Source organism: Aotus nancymaae, unplaced genomic scaffold, assembly GCF_030222135.1.
Source record: "Aotus nancymaae isolate 86718 unplaced genomic scaffold, 86718_ANA_hifiasm-v0.15.2.pri h1tg000032l_0, whole genome shotgun sequence".
NCBI lineage: Eukaryota > Metazoa > Chordata > Mammalia > Primates > Aotidae > Aotus > Aotus nancymaae.
The window spans coordinates 5,028,719-5,048,635 of NW_026988445.1; the positions used below are offsets into that span (position 1 = coordinate 5,028,719).

A 19,917-nucleotide genomic window follows, 5' to 3' on the forward strand; every position below is an offset into this window, starting at 1 on the left:
TTAATGAGCAGTAGCATGATCTGGAGCAGTGGGTTTAAACTTGAATTAGCATCAGGATTACCCAGAGGGTTGGTAAAATGCAGATTGCTAGACCCACCCTAAGAGACTCTGTTTAATACATGATGGGGCCTGGGAACTTGCATTTCTTACATTTTCCCAGATGATACTGATACTGCTAGTGCAGCTACTGCACCTTCACAGCTGTTGGCAAAGAACACGGCACAGTATAATGCAGTGGTTCTTAACTGTGGCTTTACATTAAGTGTCACCTAGGGAGCTTTCAAAAATCCCCCCATCCCTGGCTGTGTCCAAGACCAATTAATTCAGAATTTGGGGACATGAGCCCTGGCATCAGTATTTTTTTTTTTGTCTTCCATTGATTCCAATGAGCTGGCAAGCTTGAGAACCACTGATATGTGGGAAGATAAACTTGGTGTCTATAACCAGTTATGAAGAAGACGTATTTTGTAAACCACTGAGCAGAACCATTGGTGTGCTGCGGATCTTCAGTATATATATATTTTTTTCCTTCCCCTATTTTCTTCAAAAGTGGATCACAAGAGATCTAAAAAAGTGACACCTAATTTTCTGCCAGAATATATATCTATAGCTTGTTAATTAACTGAATTCTGTATCTGTAGATTACCAGTTTAAAAGGGCATAAATAAATTTCAGTCCTATTTTTCTAAATTGCATGGGGGCAGTAATGTTATTTATAAATCTGGTAATCTAGGAAATTTGGGGTATATATCACTTATATATGTTGGAGGTATATTTTAACATTCAATGACATTTTATTGGTATAATTTGGAAGTCTTTTTATAGTAATTCATCTAAAAGTTAGAAAAAGTATATCTAACCATAAGAAAAAAAGAAAGATGAATAGGTAATGACATCTGTCTAGAGCAGTGGTTCTTTCTATTGGTCCCTGGACCAGCAGCATCATCAGCATGACCTGAAAATTGTTAAAAATATACAATCTCAGGCAAGCCCCCTCCCCAGATCTAACGAATCAGAAATTCTGGAGGTAGGATTCAGGAATCTGCATTTTAACAAGATTTCCAGATGATTTTAATGCACACTCAAGTTTGGAAATCACTGGTCTAAAGTATTTGTTATTTCCATGCATATGTAAGAAGATCCAAAGGGGTCAAAAGCACTTAGTCCAATGTGCATTTGTACAGTTGCTATATAGACTCACATAATATAATAATGTGGGTCTATATAATAATAGTAATAATAATAATAATATGCTCTAATGATAACTATGCCCTTGTAAACTCTAACCAAAGTTTATTATCCTTGCACCATTAAAGCTTAACAGTAAGAGGAAAATTAATAGGTATGGAGTACATCTGGGGGAATTTTATCCTATAAATCTTCCACTATCAATTGTAATCTATTTCTCTTTTTTGTTCAAGATAGAATTAAGACTATGGAACTTGACTTATAAGAATACGAAGTAGGAAAAACAAAAAACAACCCATCATGTGAGTTTGGAAGAGGGGGAGGGTATTCCCAGATCCAACACTAACCTTGAATTGTCCTCTTGAAGAATGCCTTGCAGGCTTCACATGAAGCTACCCCATAGTGGTACCCAGAAGCGATGTCACCACACACTAAACACAGTCTCTTGGGCATCGAGTTGAGCATGTATTCACACTTGGTCTGGGGATCTTCAACAATGGTGCTGGAGCAGTCATCATATAGTTTCCTGACAGGCCCACTACCTCCCAGGATAGGAGCAGAAGGGTAGAGAGGTGGCGAGTCAAGTCCGTTCTGATGGCCATTCATGGTTGAACTGTAGCTCCCACTGGCGTCTGACGAGCCACCAGGGCTGTGGTGGTTGACGCTGTCCGTCAGGGAGGCCGGGCTGGAAGGTTCCGTCTTGATGAAGGACGAACAGCTGGAATCAATGTGTCGATCTTTGTTTGACATTCTGCAGAGAAGCCTGAGATTGACAGAGATACAAAGAGAGAGAGAAAGAGGAGAGGGTGTCAAACACAGAGACCAAAAGAACAAAAGAGATGGTGAAAAAATAGAGAAAGGGAAAGGGAAAATTAAAAGGAGGGAAAAAAACAACAGAATTCATACGTTAAAAACATTGCTCTTTGAGAGTGTTTCCTAAGGGCTAGGGACTACACATCATTCATTCTCTAGTCAATACTTCTTGTTCTACAAGAAGGTAATCAGCATAAGGGCATGACAGGGTTACATCAAAGGGCCCAGACAGGCCATAAACAAAAGCTCTAAAGCGTCCAATTGCTTTTATTTTACCTTTCTCTTGGAGAACCAGTGTCAATATCTAAATTAACTCTAGATTCTAAATTTATCAATGGAAGAGGTGGTGATTTGCAAAGTCTATATCATTTCTAAAATTGTATTTATCCTCACTCTACCTTTCTTTCCTCATTCTGATGCTGCAATCATTTTATTACGAGCAGAATAAAACTTTTGTTTTCAAGACCGAACAGATGATCCTCAGCTCTGTAATTACTGTGTGTCAGCATGCTTCCATAAGCATAACTGTGTCTTTTATTGATCTGACTAAAACACATAGGGAATATATCCTCAATCACTTTGTTCCTTTATTTAAATTGCTCTATTTCATAGTCATTTGGCAATATAGAAGGACATCAAGTATAAAATTCCAGCCAATATTTAAAGATTACTTCCCAAAGCCTGCAAAACTTAGTGACTGATCACCAGTATTGATTAATAAATACGTGCATGTGTTTCTTGTGTGTGATTTGCCATTGTTTAAAAGATGAATCAGTAAAAGCCATTTGAGCCTTCAGTATACCCATGAGTCCATAAATCTGATATTATATTGTCTGATATTATAAAATCTGATATCATATTTATATTCAGTAAAATAGAAATGTATCAAATTTTGTCCTAAAAAAAGATATTTCCGATGGTCCTTCACCCACTTCTGTCATTTAACATTATTCTTCCTAAAACGAAAAATGTTGAAGCATCTATTCTGACACACTGTTTCTCTTATCTAGAAGACACACTTCATCCCTTTTGTTGGTCTCACTAGTGACCAAATTTTTGGAAATATAATTAGACGAAAATATATCATCAGTCTTATTTTCTTTTTGTTTAGCCATTGTGCAAAACCTCGTTTAGCAAAATCTCTAAGAACCTTCTGAGAGCCCACCATAGAAAGAAGAGGTGACAATCAAGAAAAGGACTTGGATAATTGCTTCCCAATGGAAAGCTGATTTATGGGAATCCTTCTGGGTAATGGTCATTCACTAGAATTTGGAGGACTCCTCACAAGATAACCAAAGAGATGCAACTATCTCTTTCACTATATATCTAATGATATTTCATCACTGCACAAATTTTACACCCTCCTCCAGCTTCTCTTTCCCCGATTGTTCTGTTACTTTCAAACAAAGAAAAATATGGAACTTTTCTGGCAGGAAGATTCATGTAACTCTTCCAAGAAGGCGATCTCAAAAGCAAAGCGTTGAGGCAAGATTTGCCTCTTACCAAAGATATTTCACTTTGAGAAATTTTGCACAGCTTTCTAAAGTCAAGCAGTATCAAGATGTGAAGAAAGCAAATAGGAAGGAGAAAGCCACCAAAATATCTTCCTGCTTTCACCCACCCACGTGTGTTGTCCTTCCTCAAGAACTAGTGAAAGAAAAAAATAGCCCCCTCGCCAGCCTGAACTACGGCATCCTCTTTCTTCTGCATCTGCTGCCTTGTACCCGTCACTGCTAATGAACGTTGTAATTAATAGATCGCTCTCCTTGTCTCCTTAGCACTCTGGGCTAAGCACTTTCCTCAAGTCAACGTTTGAAAGAAAGCGGGTCGACACTGACTTACAGCAGCCCTGCGAATTCCTTTTAATTTAGAGCACTTACACCACCACTTCACTTATTACCTTATAATTACTGGACTGCGCGCACATACATTATGATCTTAGACTAGAGTTAGAAGTTATTAGGGTACTAAACCATGCTTGCTCCCCCTTCCTCTCTCAAGCACTGAATTTCTCACAGCTATGACAATTAACTCTTTCACCATCTGCCTACAAGGCACCGTTTTTTAATTTAGAAAATGTTTTTTTTTCATCCGGAGGAGAGTTGCTTGGAACTGCTTGATCACAAAACATATCATGATTTCTTCAAGCACTCTTTTTTTTTTTTTTTTTTAATTTTTTCCCTCTCTCTCTTTTCCTGTATCTTCTATGGTCACTTTCACCCCAATTTTTTTCCTTCAGGCCTTTGCTCATGGACTTGTAAAATTTGCAGAACCCTTGATTTAAAGAACAAGGCCAGAAATTACCCTCGCATTTCTGGATCAGTTATTTACTAAGCCATCAAATATTTATGTGTCAAATGCATGTCGTTAAAGTCCCTGAAAATAGGGACTCTCCAGCAAGCTGTCTCATCCAAAATCTCAGTCCATAACTTGGCAATAGCCTGGATAAAGCAAGGAAATTCAGGAGGTACAAGCTGCCAGGGAGGTCCTTGGAACAAAAGCAATATCTTCTCCTAAACAAGGTCTGGCCACTGGAGCCATAAATGAAAGTGAACCAACTGGATTTGCGCTGTAGGTTGAACATGTTTTTGCCCTGCCATGAACTGCTTCCTTAATTAATATCTTTTACCCAGTGGAAATAGTAAAAGTCAGAACTGCCATTTATCAAGCGCTTATTATGTGCCAGGCACTGAGCTGAGCTCTTCACAAATATTACCTCACTGAATCCCCAAGATAACTTTGGAAGAAAGGTATTTCTCTTTAGGAAAATGAGCCTCAGACCTTTCAGAATTTGCTGAAGGTCATACAGCTAGGAAGCAGTACAGCCTGAATTTGAACTCAGGTCTGACTCCAAAGTCTGGAGCAGAAATGTCTTGAAGCCAACAGTTTTTAATGGTGTTTGTTTACTCAATTTTAAAAAATAACCAAGCAAGCAAGGTAGAGGTGGCATGCAGAGATACGCTTTTCTTTTCAGCAATGACATCCACAGACCACCCATGAGTGGAGAAGGGCTGAAGGGGCCACTGCGCTGGCTGCAGGTCTGTCCTACTGCCTCACCCACCCCAGGATTTGGAGTGACGCCTAAACAGAATCTCTGAACGAACACAGTTGTCTCCTAATTACTACTTAGCTCATTACAACGAACACTTCCTAGACACTATTATGTTATAACCTAAAACTACAGCGAGTCTTAATTCTCTGCCTCTCTGTCTCTGAAATTCTACAGCTCTATTATTCAAGCCTGAAATATTCACAACTATCTATAAATTCAATTGTCAGCTGGTGGGTTTTATTCTAGACTTCACTTCAATCTAAAATTAGAGGCACTAAAATTCACATTAACTCTAAGAGGAATGTAGTGAATAGGACTTTATTTCAAAAGAACACCTTTTTGTCAGAAAGAGCCATTTTCAAGATGATGGCTTTATCTGTAGCCAAAGAGAATAAGCCCAATTCCACATTGTGCTGTTAATGCAGAAATTTTAAGTCATATCGGATTAATAAAAATATAAATTTAGTTAAGAATTATGAATAGAAATAACATGTGTTGAAATATGTGGGAAATGTTTATTTTAAAGCCTTAATATGGTTACCATTATTATTTTAAGAGAAATGATGAAACGAACAGGGAGTAAGACCAGCTAGCTCCCTTCCCAAAACCTCTGAATGAACCCCCTGAGAATAAACTGGAGGGAGAAATAACAGTGTCAAGAATAACCTTTTGTTTCTACATGAGACACTAGATTTGAGGAATTTAACAGACGTCCTGAAATTTCAGGGCTTTAAAAAGCATTTCAACACAATTTGAGATACAGCATCAAATAATTCTGATGATCATACTTCAACCTAGGAAGTCACTTCCTAGCCCTGCTTAGGGTCAGCAAGGGTAAAAATTATCTTTGGTGTAGATACTAATGATTAGGCAAATAAAATGTCTTAGTTGTTTGACTATTTAAAGATACAATTTTTGAAAGTTAATTAATGGTGTGTAGATGTGTCCACATAGAGTGAGAGAAAGAAAGAATAAGAATCAATTAAAGTTGCTGCTGTAGGGGAAAAAAGGATAATCTGTGTTAATGTTCGATTTATATTGTAATTATCAAGCTTAATTGTTTTCGGAGATTCCACCTACAACCAGGTAAATGTGTGATCGTGAATGAACTGCCAGGATTTTGAATTTCCACATGCATGTGCTGATGTTCAAAGTGGTCTACATTTCGATGGTAGGTCTGAAGCTCAGCCAGTACTTTTATTTGTTAAACACTGGTATAACAATAATGTTCCATAGGGCTATACATTATTAACCCTTTCATTGAAATTCAAGTTTTTAACAAGCAGCTGCATTTCATCATGTGAATTTTACACAGATCTTCAATTCATTTGCTACTGTATTTCCCCACTAAAACAAATGTATAAATGAATGGGAAAATGGGTGCATAAAATTCTCATAAGGAATGTGTGTACAGGTCATCTTAGATCTTCTTGTTGGTTACACTAAGGCAAGATCTTCTGCAACTTTTATTTATACCAATAAAGAACCTTTTGGTAGGCTAAATAAATGTCAACTAAAGAAGTCAACACATTTTCATTTCTTCTTTGTCATCCTTAAGGGCCTAGAAACGTCATCATTATAAATTCCAAATGCTTTAAAAATTTGTTTTCAATATTTTTGTGTAAGGACACAACACAGCAAACCTGCAAATTTACATACAAATACAGAGATAAGAAGAGTTCCCAGCTCCTCTGTATGACTCAGCAGAATCATAGAATTTCAGGGACGGAAAAGAAGGTTATCAAGTCCCACCACCTAATCACTACTGATTCAAAACAAAAATGAATCTATGGGGATTGGTTGATTTTCTACATTCTGAAATCACCAGACTAAATATTTAAGTATTTGTGTTTTAACAAATAGAAAGCTCTTAATAGCCTACTGTGTGTGCTTGTGTGTGCGTGTGTGTGTGTGTGTGTGTGTATGTGTGTTTATGCTTTTAGAAGAAAACCTCCAGACTAATGCTGCAGCTCCCAGAGGTACAGGCTTCAGAGCCCATGACCCCAGCAGCTCCCATGGCAGCCTGAGTTACAACTTCAAGCACGCTACTTTACAATGAGCTTTTTTTCCCCCTGCTTCAACTAATTGCACTCTCGTAAAGTGGCAAAATGTGAATCACTTAGTAACAAAATGGGCACCAGCTGCTATTGTCAGAGAATGGTGATGCTGAAGAAAGGGAAAGCAACCGAATGAAGTGTCATGTCAGAAATCAACGGTGCAACGTGTGATTTGAGAAAACATGACTACTTTACAGAGACAGGGTGTCATTATGGCATCACAGTAATACGATGCTTTGACAACTGCTGGGTCTAACATATCATCATTGCATTAAGGTACACTGGCTTAGTTGGGAAAAGAAGAGAAAGGATTTTTTCTTTTAATAAGAAATATCTTAAGGTCTGCCTGGTTAACCTAACAGAAGGAGATCGTTAATTGTAAAGGAAGAATTGTGAATCCTGACCCACACGCTTAGAAAGATAAAAACACATGGCAACTTATGCACACATGCTTCTGTATAATTTTAAGACCTCCTTTAATAAACGTTGAGTCCTATCTAATAGAATGGATTTCCGAATATCAGAATCACAATGATTTAGTAGTGCTGCTTCTTGATTCTTTGAACAAATAACTTGTGCACTTAGTTCAAAAGACTCTGTCTAACTTACTCCATCAAGAACAAGAGTAAGGAAATGACTGCCATCAAAGCTGGTGCCTGAGTTGCTGACAAGAGATAGAGCTATGTAATGTGGAGACATGGGGCCAGCCCCCTAAAAAGGACAATCAGAGCTGAAAGCTCTCCCAACTCTGTAAAAGGCTCTCTGCTCTACCAAAAAAGGAAATTCAGTACAAATAATTAACACGTCCAACTTATATCTGGCTGATTATTGACACAAAAATGTCCCATGAATTATAATTTCATACGTACTGACCAAACTCTTACCAGGAGGACCTCACTGAAACCCTATGTGCTTTTAGAGTTGTAGAGTTCAACGGTCCTTCCTCACTTAATTTTTTTCTAACATTGGGTTGATCAACTATCCTGGTTTTAGCAGCAAAATCCCATGTCCTGGGTACCCCTGAATCCCAGGTAAACCAGGATGGTTTGTCACTCAATCTGACATATAAAGATACCTACGAAATCCCATGTCTTCACTCTTACAAAATCTAAGGGATTTGGAAATGGAGGCAATTCATTTCTCGTAATAGAGGCCCAGAAAGACAGCAAGAGAAATGTACTAATAAGATTAATTAAACTAATGAGGACTAGGGGTGTCATAAGTATGTATGTGTTGTAAGTGTCTGTGGACACAGCAGCATCCCGTTTTACTATGTCATGCAAGCTGGAAGTGACTGCTGATTTTCTTACGTCATCCAGACTATTTTAGATGTAGGAAATTGCAGTTGCTTCAATTTGTATTGCCAGGTGATTTCTTATGCTTCCTGCTTGATAAACTTTATTAATGGGAAAAGAAATGGTCCTGTGATATCACAATGTGTTGCACATTATGATTGTTGACAGTTTCTGTATTTAAGGATTCGATCGGATGCAGAAGCGCTTAGTGGTGCAATTTATCCTTAGCTTGTTTTCTTGGACCTATTTCAATCTGGGGGTGAGCATCTCTTGTTTATGGCTCTAAATACAGTAAGTGAGCTACTGACAAATCAATAAAACTGTTAAATGCGTAATAATGCCGAGTAATTGCATACATGATGCTTTGCATAATTAACTGAGCTTTTCTTTAATATAATGGGCACTCATGTAATATAGAGCAGCTATAAGTCTATAAAATATACACAGTTTATATGAACCATGATTCTGCTTAAAACTCTGGCTAATCATCTACATCGGCTTTGAAGGGAAAACTCTTCTCCACTGCCAAGTCCAAATCAATTCTTATGACATTACTTTATAACTAACATGATATTTAACTGATGATGGTTATTAGCTATTCTACAGATTGCATTCAAAAACTGTAACAGTAGGGGGGGAATACCATTTAGTTTAAACAAACTTCTGCCATGTAATCAATATTATTGAGGCAAATTAAGTGTTTTAACAAGTGTGTATATTTGCTCTAATGCAGCTTAATTAACTATATCCTCACAACTGTTCAACTACATGACACCAATGGATCTGGAAAGAGAATCTCGAAAACCTCCTAGACAGAAACAATGACGCACAGCAGATGGAAAAATAAGCATTTTGTCTTCGATCCCTGAAAATATTTCTTACTTTCCACAAGTTACTCTTCTGTTAAAGAAAAGCCCGAGGACAGCAGGGCTTTGGAATAGTGTTGTGCTACAGTCAACCATTTGGGTAGTAGATGTCCCGGTACTGACCAGGTCACTATGCCCATGGTAGAGTGTAACAGCCCTAGGCAACGGGTGGGGACCACCACTAAAATGAAAAGTTTCTATGAGACTTAAAAAAAAAAACTACCTAAGATAAATCGTTAAAATGAAGCTTACAATATATGCTGAATGTAAGTAACATTTATTCGGTGTTAGAGATTTACTACGGCACGAGCAGACCTCTGCAGTAAGCTTTCTAGGGGAAAGCTATAGTCTCCTACTTCTACAAATCTCTGGTCTTTCAAACAGAAATATGGATCAATAAAGTTTGCTTGCGTTCAGACAATTCTGTTTTCAAGCAGTCAAGGAGCACACCGAAGTGAACTCGACACAACAGAAGGGGACTGACAGCTAAATGAAGACCTTCCCACAGCACCGCACTAGAGAAGAAATAAACATTCAACTCATAGAAAGTCTATGAACTGATCTTTACAAATTACAATTGAATATAGATGCTTTGCACACAGACACTCCAGTGATAAGAGTTCACAAATCAAATCCAGGTCAACGAAAGCTCAGACTTCCTGAGTTTCCCTTTCCTATTCTCTGCTACACTGAAATAGGAAATGCAGATGCTATCAGAAGTTGATATAAGGATATGGAGATCATAGTATTGATGTCACTCTTTACTCATTAACAAAGTGTTTTGAAGAAAAAAAAAGAAAAAAAAAAGTGTTTTGAAAAAGCAATTACAATGACCAATAAACTAGCTGCCTCTACAGACATAGGCCAGTTCACTAGGAGAGGAACTCTAAAGGGTACTCTGCAATTGAGTGAATCACAGTGGTGAGAAAATCTAAATGTTAGGTAATCATTATTGAAATAAACGTTGCTTCAAGCACATATGAGAATTTCTGTGTTAGATGGAGATTTACAGTATAATCAGAGATAATAAACCACATCTGTTGGGTAGCAGTTAAACTATATTTATAATTTTACTTTAATAGCTTAGTCTGCAGTAGTTAACATCTGGATGTAAATGCAGCTGGTCTTGGGCAATCTATAGCAGAGGTTACTTTATATTGTTGGTATCAGGTGTTGTCCAGCTGAAATAGGAGAGTAGTGAGGAGGCAGGGAGGAGGAGAACTCAGCTAATTATTAGTTCAAAAATTTCCTCCTCTATCCTCTTTTTAAATAAACATTTCAATGACTAGTTACTTGAAGAGAAAGTAAAGCTAAAACACACAAGCCTGTATTTGCAGGCAAGGAAAAATAACATATATCTGCACATATATTTAATTCAAGCCGTGGAAATGACTAAGGATTTATTTTGTAGCATGACAGGTTTTGTTGAAAAAAAAAAAAAAAAAGGATTATTCAGCAGCAAGATAGCATCCAGTGAAGCCAATAGAAGCCATCGAAAAGCCCAGAGTTCAGATCAGGACTTGCTTGTTGTCTGTCACATTCAGAAGTCCAAATACAAACACGCAGAGAACAATTTCTAAATATAATTTGCTACTCTAAAAAATCTACTTTAAAAAAGGGACTATACCAAAGTCTTTGCAGCTTGCTTTTCTTCTCTTCTCCTTTCCCAGGGAGTCCTGACTTCTTGCAGCACTCGACAGTAGGAGACAGGGGTTCTAGCTCTGGATCTAGGCACTGCGTAGCCTGAGACAGTCATTGTACCACCCTGACTCTCAGTTTTCTCATTTACAAAATGAGAGTATCTGCCTACATGCTTCCTAAAGAATTTCTGCCATTTTTGAAAACCATATATTCTACTCAAATAAAAACCACACTGGCTTGTGAGTCTGATTAGACCTTGAGAGCAAGGGTTATTGTACTAAGGAACACTCTTCAAACTCCCAGACTTCCATTTCCTTCTCTGCTACTGCACTGAGTCACCATTCAGGGACATGGCAGGGCCCATGTCTGTGTGTGTGTGTGTGTGTGTGTGTGTGTGTGTGTGTGTGTGTGTATGTGTGTGTGTTGCAGGAGAATAAGTATTTAAACAAGACTCACTCCCAGTAGTCTACAAAAGGAGAAACAGAGACGTGATCATTTTAGGGGAACTGGGGAGTGGGACTCTTGGTTTTTTCCTAGAAATGGTTCTCTTTTTGCTCATTACGTTTTTGGTGGGAGGCGTTGGCGGAAGGGCAATTCCCTGCAATCAGTGTTTAAGTGAATGTTTGTCCCAGTGTGTGACACCACGCTGTCAGCAAGCAGCGGGGAGCTGTGGAGTTGTTACTACATTTGATTTGACTGCCAGTAGGAAGCTTCATTTCTACCAACTGTTAGTTGCTCGCTCAAAGAATCTTCTCTTCATTTTTGAAGTGATTTTTCCCCCCCTCTTCTATTTCTCGTTCCTTGATATGTCGGAAGCCCAAATGTCATGTAGATATGTAAGAGGTAACCTTAGTTCTTGGCCCCTAAGCTTGTCAGATCTGAGAATCTGGATGTAAGGGACCCATGCAAACTGATCAGTGTTCCTCGTCTCTCATTTAGCTTCTCCAACATCTGAAGATTGCGTTTTAATTCAGACTCCCTAGACCATCCCAAGGTCGACACTGGTATAAAATGATTCTGCCACATTGTGGCCATGTCTTTATACACTGTAGGGTTTATTTTACCTAACAGAACAGGTATTTCTGCAGCCCTTATTCAGCGAAAATAAGTGTTGTCATTCACCTTTTCGTGAAATTTTGTTGAAATCCATGCCAGTTTTGGTGACTGCTTCTAGCACCTTTAAAACATTTTTCTGATTTGGTAACTTTGGTAATTAGGAGTCTCAAATAGTGCCTCTGACAACAACTTCTGACAATGAAAAGCATCTTCAGAAAAAACACGAAAGAATATGCATGAGTGAAAAGGGTGAGAAAAAAAGAAAAAAGAATCCCTGAGAGATATTACAAAAATTCAGGCTGAATGAAAAAGTAATTAACACTAAAGAGCTAAAACTGTAATTAAGAAAAATTTCATTAAGGGGAGGCAGGCGAGCCTGCTTTTCTAAATATGACAAGGTGCTGTGTAAAAATAAAATAGAAGCAGGTTTCGGTGAGTGGAGCAGGAAAGCCATGTCTTTAACCAGATCAAATTCTCGAAATTGGCTGTCAAGACAGGATTGTTGTGATTTATACCCGTCTATCAAGTGCACGAACGAGAGACAGAGAGAACAGAGGCAAGCTGCTGTCGCTTCCATTCGCAAAGAACCTTTAATTTCCACAGCACCATCTGTTACCAAATCTAATTCACATTCCCCCTTAATCTGGTTTAGTTCCATAATACTAATTCTTCCCCAACCTTTATGAACACAAACCACACAAAAACATAACAAAAACAAAACAACAAACAGGGCTTTGGTTCTTGGTGAGTGAGAAATTGAATATTACAGAGTTAAGGTGTTAAGGCTCTGGTGACTTATGTGAAGCAGGCTCTCTTCCATTAAAATGTATTCCTGGTAAGGGGATTTGTTTTCAGCCAATGTGGAGATATGAAACTGTTCATATTTGGGGTAAAAAAGATGATATAAAAGTAGGCCAGGGACATGAAAGCAGAGATTGTCACAAAATACAATTGTTGTCAAGTTTAGTCACTTTCAGAACTGGCTATAAAATCACTTTGTCATAGCTTTCATATAGAGAAAGGCCGAAATTGTATTTTTGGTAAGGAAACTTGAGAGAGTGATGTATATATTCAGAAAGAGTAGAGGAGAGGAGGGTTGGGGAAAAAACCTAGGAGAAATAGAAATGGAAAACAATTGTATATATCTTAAAATAAAGAGATGCATATGGGTAAACACACATTAACTCCCCTCAATCTAAGATTCTATTAGCACATCCTTTTGATTCACCATTGCTTCTACTCTTAGCCAATATAATAACTGGCATTCGCAATAATGAGTCTGCAGAGCTATAAAATTAGAAAGTGCTTTCTGCATCAGAGAAAGATTAAACTATGCTCAGTAAAGATTTAGTGTTAAATGTATTTTATTGCTTTCCAAGTCTGTGGAAATTTGTTATCTCTAAAGGCAATAGTACATAAAGATCCACAGGCATCCATTACAAATGCAAAAAAGGTACCATGTGAATACTGGGGTGAGTTTTGATTACATATTTAGTCAACTGGCTCACTACCTAAGTCTTCTACAACCATTATAGGAATTATCCTTTTGTTCTTTAACCCAGTATTACAGAACACTAGCTAGGTTATATAATACCATTCCCTTAGTTTCAGAAATAATTGGAGAGACTGTGATATAAAATTTATTTTTATCACAAGTCTGATTATCACCCATAAATACATTTTTATAGAGAAGACTTTAACAAGTAAAGTCCATAGTTGAAGTGATAGTATCTTAATATCCAATTTTTTTAAATTCAAAAATGTTGTGATTTAGATTGGTAAGAAAAAATTCTCATTTTTCTGATTAATTAGCTATACAGATAATTTCAACTATTAGACGTAATAAAAGTCTGATTTTTTAAGAGACGTGGGAGATTATGAAAGGAGATAAACTGTTTTATAACACTGAAACAAACAAAAGACTTGAGACCTGAATAATATGCCTACATGCACAAATAGATTATCTATATACTTCCTATAAAAAATCTATGGCTATCATAAACAAATGTAACTGATTAAAGATTATACAGATTATAAAATATAAGGCAACACTCAAGATTTTCATTATTCAATAAGGAATATGCTAATTCAGATATCCCTAAATTATAATATGTATTCTGTAATTTTTAGAGTTTCTATTTCAGTTGCAAATTAAAGAAAATTTTCAGTTCTTCACACACATAAGAGAGACTAAAATTCCTAAGACCGACAACAATAAATGCTGAGGAAGATGTCCAACAACTAAAAATCACATGTGTTGCCAGCAGGGTATAATATGACACAACCTCACTGGAAAAAAAAACATGTTTGGAAGTTTCTATTAAAGTTAAATGGGCACCATATCACAGCAATTCCACTCCTAGATATTTACTACCATTGAAAATATATCCCCACAAAAAGAACTGTTTAGGAATGTGAATCTCAGCTTTATTTATAATATTAGCCACAAGCTGAAAACAAATCAAGTGTCCATCACTAATGAACAAATAAATTGTGAAATACATATACTTGTGTGTGTGTGTGTGCATGTGTGTGTGCATGTGTGTGTGCTCAACGGAATCCTAGTCAAAGACAAAGAGAAACAAACTGTGATAAATACAATGGCATGGTTAGATCTTAAAAACATCCTGGCTAAGTAAAAGAAGCTAGATGCAGAAGAATACATACTCTAATGTTCTGTGACGTTTCAGAAGAAGGAAAACTAATCATGAAAACAGAAATCACAGTGGTTTTCTGGAGCAAGGAGTGGGGATTGCCTATAGGGGAACAGAGGGAAATGCAAAATTACAGGCAAAACCCAGTTCAAATTCCAGATTTTTATCTCTTAGGTCAGCTCTTTTCTTAAGTAAGGCCTGCACTGAAAAATATTCTACTGACTTGAATAAAGTGCTTTTCACATTCAGTTTTTTAAAAACTTATAAAATCCTTGCAACTGTAAACATAACATAAATGCATTCATGTGCATATTTTGAAAGAAAAGAAAGCTAAACTGCTTTCATTAACCATTTTCTTCCCTCACAATATTCCCAATAATAAAATGGCTTTAGGAAATATGCAATATGTGAGTAGTCATAATGTGTCAATATAAGTCAGTCAAGGCAGGCTTAAAAATTTTCTTCGTTTGGTTTGTTTTGGTTTTTGTAATAAGGAATTAGATGCTATGAAATACAGAATAAAGAAAAATGTAGGATTTAGTAAGTAGAAATAAGAAAAAGAGGACAGTCATTTGATTTTTTTAAATATGGTTAAGCTATAAGTATACATATACAAAGTACAAAGTATTAGGGACAAAAATATCACATGTAAAACCTGAGAGGTAAAATGATACATTTCAAAGGAAATGCATAATTTCTGAGAGGCTATCAGGAAAGCAAACTTGCATAGCAACTTCAATAAATGTAAAAGTTACTTCATCATCAATTTGCCAAAAGCTTCTGATGTAGGGACACCTAGATAACTTTCCTTAGCAGGAAAGGAAATATATCATACAGCACATTTATTGCCTTCTTTAAATTTCACACACACAAAGGTTACGGCATTTAGTTTTAAGGAGAAACAACATAATTATACAGCTAATTCATATTTTCCTGAAAAGGGGTTTCTGCATATTAATAAAACTCTGTGTTTTAATAAAACCCTGAAGACAAATCTGGCCAAGTTCACCATTCAACCCTTTCAATGGCTCTATATATGCTACAGGATACCAGATCTCTTAAGCAGGGTGTCCAGAACCAGCCTTCCCTAAGCTAACCTGACCTTTCTCTACAACCTCAGCCTTGTATCTTATACCATCATGCATGGTGTAACAACATGTCAGTCAACAACAGGCCATAAATATGACACTGGTCCTGTAAAATTATAATGGAGCTGAAAAATTCCTATCACCTAGTGACGTCATAGTGCAATGCATTACTCACATGTTTTTGGAGATGCTGGTGTAAACACATTGCACTGTCAGTCATATAAAAGTATAGCACGTACAATTATGTACAGTAGGTTGTATTGATAATGATAATAGACGAGTATGTTACTGGTTTATGTATTTACTATACTTTTTAATCATTATTTTAGGAAAAAAAGAGTTATTTGTAAAACAGCCCCAGGCAGGTCTTTCAGGAGTTATTTCAGGAGAAGGCACTGTTGTCATAGGAGGTGACAGCTTCACGCATGCTGCTGCCCTCAAGACCTTCCAGTAGGACTGGATGTGGAGGTGGAAAACAGTGAAATGGATACTCCTGACCCTGTGTAGGCCTAGGTTAGTGTGTGTGTGTGTGTGTGTGTGTGTGTGTGTGTGTCTTAGATTTTAACAAAAGAGTTTAAAAAGAAAAAAAATCTAAAAAATAGAAAACCCTTATAGACTAAGGATATAAAGAAAAAATATCTTTGTACAGCTGTACAACATGTATGTGTCCAAAGCTAAGTGTTATGATAAAAAGAGTAAAAAAGTTGTTTAAAATTTGAGCAGTTTATGGCTAAGCACAGTGGCTCACGCCTGTAATCCCAACACTTTGGGAGGCCAAGGTGGTTGAATCACCTGAGGTTAGGAGTTTGAGACCAACCTGGCCAACATGGTGAAACCACATCTCTACTAGAAATACAAAAATTAGCCAGGCGTGGTGGCAGATGCCTGTAATCCCAGCTACTCGGTAGGCTGAGGCAGGAGAATTGCTGGAACCCTGAGGGCAGAGGTTGCAGTAAGCCAAGATCATGCCACTGCCCTCCAGCCTGGGCGACAGAGACTTCGACTCAAAAAAAAAAAAAAAAAAAAAATGAGCAGTTTATATAAAGTAAAAAAGTTACAGTAAGCTAAGGCTAATTTATGATTGAGCAAAGAAAATTTTAAAATAAGTTCAGTGTCACCTAAGTGTACAGTGTTTATAAAATCTAGTAGTATACACTAATGTCCTAGGCCTTCAATTCACTCGCCCTCACTCACTCATTCACCCAGGGCAACTCCCAGCTCTGCACATCGAGTCATGCTAAGTGTCCTCTATCAGTGTTCTATTTTTTAATCCTTTTTACTGCATTTTTGTTATACCTTTTTATGTTTAGCTATGTTTAGATATACAAATACTTACTATTGTGTAACAATTGCCTACATTATTCAGCACCAAAACATGCTGTACGCGTTTGTAGCCTCTAGGTTATACCACACAGCCTAGGTGTATAGTGGGCTATCTGATCCAGGTTTGTGTAAATACGCTCTAGGATGTTCACATAAGGAGATTGCCTAACGATAAATTTCCCAGAACATATCCTTGTTGCTAAGTAACACATGACTGTATACATGCAATGCTTAACACTTTGTAAGACGCCATGCTAACAAGCTTTTCACACTGCTTTTCCTTCTCTCTGGAATTTAACTCTCTCGCCCTGAACTCTACTTTCTGCACAACTTCCATTCATCAGTAAAAGTTCAATTGGGTTATTATTTCCTCAGCAAGTCTTTCCTCACACTCCTTCCTTTTGGTGTTCCCATAATACTATGAGCCTATTTCTATAATTGCAGTTAACATCTTTTGTGTGTGTGTAATTAAAAACAAAAAAAAACAGAGATGAGGTCTTGCAACGTTGACCAGGTTGGTCTTGAGCTCTTGGCCTCAAGCAATCCTCTTGCTTTGGCCCCCCAAAGTGTTAGGATTACAGGCGGACTCACCACACCTAGCTGTAGCATCCTTTTTAATGTGCAGTTGTCCCTCAGTATTCATGGGGGATTGATTCCTGGATGCCCCTCAGATACCAAAGTCTACAGATGCTCATGTCCCATATAGAAATTGATGTAGGATCTGCATATAACCTGTGCATATCTTCCCATATACGTTACATCATCTCTAGGTTACTTGTAATACCTAATACTATGTAAATGCTATGTAAATAGTTGTTATACTCTATTGTTTAGAGAATAATGACAATAAAAAAGTTTTTACATGTTCAGTGCAGATACAACCATCCATTTTTTTCTGCCTTTTTTTTTTTTATCTGCAGTTGGTCAAATCCATGGATGCAGAACCCACAGACATGGAGGAATGACTATACATTTACGTTTTCATCCTTCCACTGTGAATTAATTGTTTTATATTTCTATGTAACCCTATTTCTGGGTTATTGAGTAAATGAACAAACCATTAATTCACACACAGAAAAAGTTGTGGACTTTAAATGTTGGGGCACAAATTTCCTAAATAAAAGCATTTTTCATAAAACCTCAAGAACCTGTAAAATAAAACATTAAGCATAGAAAAACTATTTTTACAGAAGACAAAACAAAACAAAACCAAAAACCCTGCTGGTGAAGTAGTAAAACGATTACAAGATTTTTAACTGGAAGGCCTGGTTTTGAGTTCACCAGCACTGTCATTTGCTAAAGATAAACTCTGACATGGTATCTGCAAACCTTGCTTGCTAAAGCTGTTAAATGGAAGGTATCTCATTGTGAATTTTAAGAAGATTAAATAAAAATTATTTGCATTGAATCAGAAGGATATCAGTAAGCAAGGAAGAAAAATACCATTTTAGGGTGAAGGAGGATGCCCCCAAAAATGAGAAAGCAGAGAGTAGGCTCAGAGAATGTAGGAGGAGGTGGTTCTGAAGAATACCGTAGGGGACATGGAATCAGCAATGGGTTCAGAAGCCCATTGGGACCAGATTGCAGAAGGTTTGCAATATTATGCTACATAGATTAGATGTCACTTTGTAGGTAATGGGAAGCTATTGCAGTCAGCCAATTTGTGTTTCTTTACTTTTCTTTTCTTTTTTTTTCTTTTCTTTTCTTTTCTTTCTTTCTTTCTTTCTTTTTTTTTTGACCCACAGTCTCACTCTGTTACCCAGGCTGAGTGCAGTGGCATGATCAGAGCTCACTGAAGCCTCTAGACCTTCTGGGCTCAAGTGACCCTCCCACCTCAGTCCCCTGAGTAGCAGGGACTACAGGTGCGTGCCACCACACCTGGCTAATTTATTTTTATTTTTATTATTTTTCAGGAGAGACAGGATTTTGCCATATTGCCAAGGTTGGTCTTGAACCCCTAGACTCAAGCAATCCACCCGCCTTGGTCTCCCAAAGTGTTGGGATTAGTCAGGCATGAGCTACTGCACCTGGCCCGACTTTTGTTTCTGTTAAACACTGTTTTAGCTCCAGCATTTTCCATTTATTCACTCGTTCATTCCTATCATGTTTTAAGCCTATAACCTGGTAAGCAAAACACACCACATCTTTGAACTCAGTATTTACAGCCCAACTATGAAGCTATTATATTAAATGAAGCTCCATTTGTCATGAAGATAAATCATGAAGAAATGACCTGAACTAAGATGATAGAAAAGAGAATGAAAAGAAAGGAGATAAGTATTATAGGCATCATCAGAGGTTTTTGGACTCCTAGTATTCTGCAAATAACATATAATAGCTGGTCAAGCTATGATTTCTTTGACAAAGTACAATTTTTAATATATAATATAAAAAACTAATGCTTTGTCATGGAACTGATCATTTTCTTGAACTGTGGTAGTTACAAAAATCTCATATATGATAAAATTATATAGAACTAAATATACACACACACAAATGAATATGAGTAAAACTGGTGCTATCTGAAAGGTCCACAAACTGCAATTACCTGGCTGTAATATTGTACAATAGTTATGCAAGATGTTACAACTGAAGGAAACTGAGTAAACAGGATTCTCTATATTATTTCTTATAACTTCATGTGTTTATAATTATCTAAAAATAAAAAGTTTTTTAATTAACATTTTCCTTGAGGGCTAGAGTATAGATTGTATTTGATTTTGTATCCTCTGTACTTCATATTATGCTGAGTTCATGTCAGCTACTTCATAAATGTGTCACTTAATAGATGCTTGTTGAATAAGTAAATGAATAAATAAATGAATTACAAAGCATCACATCAAGTAAACACATCATTTCTATTTATTAATGTTATGAACCCGAT

At 37.0% G+C, this 19,917-nt stretch overlaps 1 protein-coding gene across 15 annotated transcripts in view; it reads right to left on the bottom strand.

Moving 5' to 3' along the window:
* ESRRG (estrogen related receptor gamma) overlaps positions 1-19,917 on the bottom strand; it is a 643,587-nt gene that overhangs the window by 179,643 nt on the left and 444,027 nt on the right. For all 15 annotated transcript variants that reach the window (XM_064383505.1, XM_064383507.1, XM_012459665.3 and 12 more), the window contains one exon: positions 1,536-1,951. In XM_064383505.1, the coding sequence (XP_064239575.1) occupies positions 1,536-1,938 (403 nt within the window). In that variant the 5' untranslated portion in view covers positions 1,939-1,951. The remainder of the gene's footprint in view (positions 1-1,535; positions 1,952-19,917) is intronic.